Source organism: Plasmopara halstedii (assembly GCF_900000015.1).
Source record: "Plasmopara halstedii genome assembly, contig: Scaffold_323, whole genome shotgun sequence".
Taxonomy (NCBI): domain Eukaryota; phylum Oomycota; class Peronosporomycetes; order Peronosporales; family Peronosporaceae; genus Plasmopara; species Plasmopara halstedii.
Window position 1 is genome coordinate 834,801 of NW_020187244.1, and position 6,215 is coordinate 841,015.

Genomic DNA, 6,215 nt, shown 5'->3' on the forward strand with positions numbered 1-6,215 from the left:
CATATTACGGCTCCCCGGTGATAATTTACGTGCTGGGATATTTTTTTTATTTTTTGAATAGTTGGGATATTTTTTTTATATATGGCAAAAGTTGGGGCATTTTTTTAATTCTCTCTAAATAATTATATTTATTAGTATAAAATATATCTTTAATAATAAAATAAAGATTATGATTCAAATCTAGAAAATATAATAAATATAATATAATATTCAAAATTTTGAATATTATGTCATTTTATTAAAATTTACACGCAATACCTAATATTACCTGGGATTGCGTGACGTTTTGCCATTTTGCCGAAATATAGGCGATTTTGGTGTTTTTATGGTATTTTTAATCAACTTTCTATTGTATCAAGACAGTGTGCAGTAATCAGAGGGGTATAATGATAGGAAACGGCATAAAAAAAGTCGAAGCTTTCAAATGATGCATATTATATATCGTGTTATAAAGAAATCAAAACCTTCGTGTTACAACGCAAACTAACCCACGTCTCTTTAGTGAACATGCAGATGAACTCGTGGATACGTCATTGTCACCATAAAGACTTGACTTTTAAGTCCTACGACATATTGTTAACGAAGTGACGTGAAAAGTGTAATCGTCCATATATAAAATAAAAATGAGTGAGGTTTGACATGAGTTACGGTGGCTACGATCATACTATACCTAAACGATAGAGTTGTTCTAGATATTCATCATGTCAATATGATCATTCGTCACATTCACACCAAAGCGGTTGGATCGTTGCATTAACGTTCACCAAATGGTCAAACGGATATTCTCTGCCTAAACGTTTAGTACTTTCTTTGATAAAATTGACACTCTCCGTAAATTGCCTTACAGCGTTGCTTCATCAGCTTACGGCTAGACCAACTCAAAAACTATCATGGCATAATTATCGTTTAACCACTCGTGAGAGCCACAATTCGAGCCATGCCTCGGTGCACTTGTGCCTCGAGGTACGGACCTTCCACCACTTCGCCGTCGACACACATAAGATCGGAAGATCGCTCTGGAGCAAGCTTTAAAGCTCGAGTTCGCACCTGCTGCACACCCTTTTTATCTATGTGATCACCTGACTCGATAGCTAGCATCATAGCCAGTAAATCTTTACGAGAGCAATTGCCATCCATGTGCGTGATGTAGTAGTATCCGTCATCAAATTTGGCAGATGGAGCAAGAAGCGCATCAGATGCAGCATGTGATACATTCATGACCCATACAATCCGAAAGTGACCGCTAAGCTCTTTCCATTTACCTTTTGTTTGAGCATCTCCACTATCTTTTGGAGGCCCTTGACCATCCCCGTCAAACAGATCCATTACAGGACGGTCTATCATCTTCAAATCATTTTGTCTTTCAAAGTAGGGCGGATTCGTATCATCACTTTCATCCAAATACCAAATTTTGCCTGGATAAATTGGTTTTTGAATCAAAAGCTGATAAATGAACGCGATCGTAAAGCGCAGTCCACCTAGCATTCGAAACTTTTCAGAGCCAATATCCACATCAGCGATAGAAGCCCATTCCAGCGACAAGAATGAGTACGTTGTTTCTTTCCCGTTACGTACAGATGCAATATCCAGGTTATGAGGTGTACCTTTGGCCAGAATGAACGCTGCATTGATCGGTCGTCCCTTCTCACCGCCTTGATGAGCGATCGAGTGTGCAAGACCATTGCCTGATCCACCTGGAATGACACCAATAGGTTGTCGAATTGCATCCTTCCAGTCTACTCGCTTCATCAGACCCTGTACAACTACAAAGCAACCGTCGTTAGATACCTGATGACAAACTATATCAAATATCTACACATACTCTCATACAAACTGCCGTCGCCACCCACAGCCACAACACAATCGTAAATACTAAGAGGTATGTCCATAACGATCTCCATCGCATGGTTCGCACGATCCATTACCTTAACTTCCGTCTCAATGTTAGCATAACGAAGTATAGGCGCAACTTTTTCGTTGTAAATCTGAAGAGCTCGCCCCGGTCCACTCACCGGATTCACAAGTACTAAAAACTTGCGTGGGCGCTGATCCACAAGCTTTAATTGATCAAGACTTTCAAGCTTCTCAACACTTGCTTTATTTCTTGGATCTACGATAAAATTAATCACCTTGAGCAATTTAAGCACCTGTGCCATCACTTTTCCTTCAAATTGAAATAGAAATTCCTTTAAGTGTCTCTTTTTAAGCTTTTTACAGCTACGACTTGAGTCGACACAGGCAAAGATGCCAAGCAAAAACGTAGCGTCGTTCGGTACGTCCACTGGTGTCTGCATGAGCACTCCACTTGCTGTAAGTACATGCGCACCAAGAACAACATCCCATGGCAAATTGAGCGTCTGTTGCTTCGGCTGGACAGTCTCGACCACACAATGCGAAGTCGTCAGACGAAAAAAAACGGATTCAAGACTAGAGCCGAACCACCACGTCTTGATCACTTGCTCAAATTCGAGTTCAGCTAGTAAAGCATTGAAGGATGCAAAACTTCCCGAGGATTCTGAAGACACATTATCTCGAGGATGTGTGAAAGAAAGAGGAGCACTGGAAGGTACAAAGGCAGCAGTAGACTCTGATAACATGGTTTTGTGAATCAAGAAGCGATAAAATTGAAGATGGTATGTGGTGTGTCGTATTTTCGTGGTGTCGACTTTAAAGAGGCAGTTCGGAACCCATTTAGAGATATAAAATAAAATCAGTCACATCTAGTTAAGAAAGAGAACTCTCGAACTTTTCTGTTACGATAAAAATTACTATATGAGTATCGGGCACAAAGCGTGATTCTCATCTCTGCTGTTAAGGAATGCTGGTTCTACCATCATGTGTGCTTCCTCGTCGACTTGCAAGCCGTCAAAGCTGCTGATCAACGGGGACATCCAGTCGGCACTATCGCGGCTTGTGATTTATTGATCCATAATCTGTGCTAGTCTTTGCTCTAACTTCGAGCCGACGAAAATCTACAGCGGGCACACGAGGAACATCCATACCACAACGAGCATGTTCTACGCAGATGACTTAACTCATCCCGCCAGCTCGAACCTTAACATCGTGGTTTTGTATGTTGCTGCTGGATTGCAATCAAAACGTGGGCTGTTCTCAGCTTCCTGGCGTCTAAATGCTTAGTCGTCATATGACTGTCTTGCGCAATCGATACGCGAGGCATATCCAACTCTTTGAGGCGATTCGATACAGCGACGGAGTTCCGTTTCTGGTAGTGCGTCTCCAACTTCACCGTATTGCGTTAATACTGCGTGAGCGAGCGTGACTAACATTCGGATAGTCTTACGCTTGTCACTTAAACTATCTCATTTTGACAAACGCAACGAATCAAACTTCCTTTTGATCTCCCCGCTCCGACACAATGAAGTGATCAAGCGTAGATATGGTGAAGAGAGACGTGGACTTGGTTGCTCGAAGCCCGCTGAAAGACTACGTGGTATCAACTTCCTTCAGAAGAGTGCTCAGCGAATCGTACCCCACAGCCACTTTCAACTGCATAACGAACAAAATTAAAGTCAAACACTACGGTGGCGTAACGTCGTTGCATCAGCATGGTGTGTACGCCGCCACAAGCTTTTGTCTGCATGTGTCAATGGTGTTCAAGCTGTGGTTAATATTACCATCATGGTTGATGAGATTGCGTGACTCACTCGACTAGGTTTTGTACAAAGCCACATCGACTTTGCTCAAAGTGGACTGCAATTCTGTACAAGGAGTTGATACAGATCGACGACAGACTAAAAGCGCAGCAACTTGTTTTACTCTATCAAAAGATCTGAGGGCGTAGATCTTTTCCCTACCTCAGTATAGCAAGTGGCGCGAAGGTGCGTTTGCTTCGGGCATACCGTAAGCAAGCCGCATCCGATATCTGTACACTCGCAAGGCTTCGACGAAGCTCAGATCAAGTCGTTCGTCGAATTTGGTATGCTACTGCGGAAGGTTTTACATGGTTTCTATGACATCTTGCAGAGGAGAACTTCATATGTCGCATAGAGAGATTGTGGCGTGCTGCATTTTGTCGACTGCGGACATAAATTCAGCAGGACTATGTGAACCAAGTACCAATGGTGAGCGAGAAACAACTGCGCTGGGTTGCCGATCATCAATGCGATAATTCGTCCTGAATTTCTCAATTGCAAGCAGACGGTTGGGTAGGGTTCCCTTTTCGAATAATGCATTTTTAGGTTAAACACTACCTTTCTGTGAATAAAACGAGAACAATTCTTATCTCTCCCAAAGGTGCAACATATTTATTGTTGAGAAGAGAAGAGAAGAGAAGAGAAGAGAAGAGAAGAGAAGAGAAGAGAAGAGAAGAGAAAAGAAGAGAATAGAAAAGAAAAGAAAAGAAGAGACAATGCCGTTCTACGTTGTACAGAACTTTTGTACTTTATTGTACAATAATAAAGCTATGTACTGTATAATTTAGCCTAAATAAGCTCTATCTCAAAGTGCATAATGTATGAATAGTGTACACACTTGTGTTTCTTGTTCATCCATGAATATGCTAAACTCACACACTTTGTAATTCGTCGACGCTTTAGTCCTTTAAAGTTAATATCTATGTTGTATGATTGTGTGTTTCTTGGTTGCTGCGGGAACTTTACTAGCTGTCGGCGAAGTAGAATCGAGGGCTACTGTTTCTCAGGTCGAAATAAACGTTGTAAGTAAAGGATTGAAGTTCACCATTCCGGAAGATCTTGAGAACGCAAACAAAGCTTTTATTGAGAAGGTGCAACAACTCATCCAAGGTCAAGTAACGCATAAACGGTATCAAACTGAATTAGGTATTACGGATGCTAATTTCTACCATCACGACATGAAGGACCAAGTTGAACAGCTCCAACTTTACTTAAAAATTCTTTTCAATGTCGAAAGAAGTCAAGATATCCACCTGGACGCAAGGACGTTTGCGAAACACCTCCGTCAGAGTAAGGAATAACTTTACCCGTTGTCTACATTCGAAATATATCGAATAAGTAGATCATATCTGCAATTGTAAACAACATGTCATTAGTTTATTCTATTGTCAGATAATAAAAAACGACATTTTCTGCATTGCTAACCCTGTTGACTTCACCATTCTTTATATCTTACCCATCATATCAGCGAAATTACGGCTAGCAACTTGATTGCGCTATCTACTGAATGTAATCGATTGCAATACATACTCTGCTCCCTGCGAGGCTGGAGAAATGACATCGATAATTTAAGTCACTTTTCTCGCGATGATTTTGCTAATTCCAGGTGAAAAGTTTTCGCAACATCAGAAGTTTTAGGGAGTCTAATTTCACCTTCACGCCATCGCTCATATTTCACTTACGGTTGCCAAATTGCTCTGTAGAGTAGCTGTGGTGCTATCCACATATACAATCGTTTCGTCCGCGTTGGTAATCTAATAAATCTACAGGATTGCCCCAACTCATCAATCACAAATTATCATTGCAAAGAAACTTACAATAAAAAACATCGTGAATCCCTTCGTATTATTGAGATTGGATTCGTTATGCATCCATCGACAATACTCGAAATGAGAAGCATATATTTCTTCGAATGGCATGCTCTTGCATTTTTCAAATGTTAGTTCGCTCGACATTTAATTTTGTATATAGCGTCTAACTGTATTTGAGATAAATTTATTAACTCTGTGATTCAGATGATTTGTGGTCGAGTGGCTACTTTCGCTGCTCGTGGTCAAAAGACCTCGCCGGTTTAACGTTTCAAGGAATGTTTTCGTGATAAATCACGGCAGGGAATAAAACTGCCGGCATAATGTTCTGGATACTACTACAATTGGTCATCAAAAAAGATCGACATCTTACCGAGATCTTCGTACTGTCGGCGAAAGTAAGGCATTTGAGGTATCTGCAACATGTGAAATGCTGCGTTGCGATTAAGATATCTAGAAAGTTATATGGAGTGGGTTCTGGGCATGACGAAGGATGAAAACTTCCTGATGCCTCATCAGCTTTGCCAGCCTTTGGTAACTGTCCTACTTTAGCTACAAACTTTTGACAGCTATTCTAGTTCACTGGGGCGCGAATTTAAACGGATAGATATATTTATATTTTAAGGGGCATTTCGAAGCACTCTGATTATGAATATCGTGCGCGAAAAGTCTAGGATAAGGAAGACATGGTCCAGCTTACACTTTTAAAGTACAAACGATTCACTCCAAAAAAGAGGATTTGAGTTGACAACCA

The 6,215-nt window shown here is 40.9% G+C and overlaps 4 protein-coding genes across 4 annotated transcripts in view; 2 read left to right on the plus strand and 2 right to left on the minus strand.

Moving 5' to 3' along the window:
• Positions 1-906: 906 nt before the first annotated feature.
• Positions 907-2,597, minus strand: PHALS_08656 (diacylglycerol partial; the record flags this gene model as incomplete). The annotated part of the gene is made up of 2 exons (XM_024724046.1): positions 907-1,763; positions 1,823-2,597. The coding sequence occupies 2 exons, from the start codon at positions 2,595-2,597 to the stop codon at positions 907-909; spliced, it is 1,632 nt and encodes a 543-aa protein (XP_024574962.1).
• A 1,985-nt stretch (positions 2,598-4,582) lies between these two features.
• Positions 4,583-4,954, plus strand: PHALS_08657 (RxLR-like protein; the record flags this gene model as incomplete). Its single annotated transcript, XM_024724047.1, has 1 exon — positions 4,583-4,954. One exon carries the CDS (start codon positions 4,583-4,585, stop codon positions 4,952-4,954), a length of 372 nt encoding a protein of 123 aa, XP_024574963.1.
• A 199-nt stretch (positions 4,955-5,153) lies between these two features.
• On the minus strand, positions 5,154-5,524 carry PHALS_08658 (uncharacterized protein; the record flags this gene model as incomplete). The annotated part of the gene is made up of 3 exons (XM_024724049.1): positions 5,154-5,249; positions 5,336-5,407; positions 5,471-5,524. The coding sequence occupies 3 exons, from the start codon at positions 5,522-5,524 to the stop codon at positions 5,154-5,156; spliced, it is 222 nt and encodes a 73-aa protein (XP_024574964.1).
• Positions 5,525-5,926: 402 nt separating this feature from the next.
• PHALS_08659 (Actin cross-linking) overlaps positions 5,927-6,215 on the plus strand; it is a gene marked incomplete at both ends in the record, with an annotated part of 838 nt that continues 549 nt past the window's right edge. The window contains one exon of the mRNA XM_024724050.1: positions 5,927-5,995. Within this exon, the coding sequence (XP_024574965.1) occupies positions 5,927-5,995 (69 nt within the window). The remainder of the gene's footprint in view (positions 5,996-6,215) is intronic.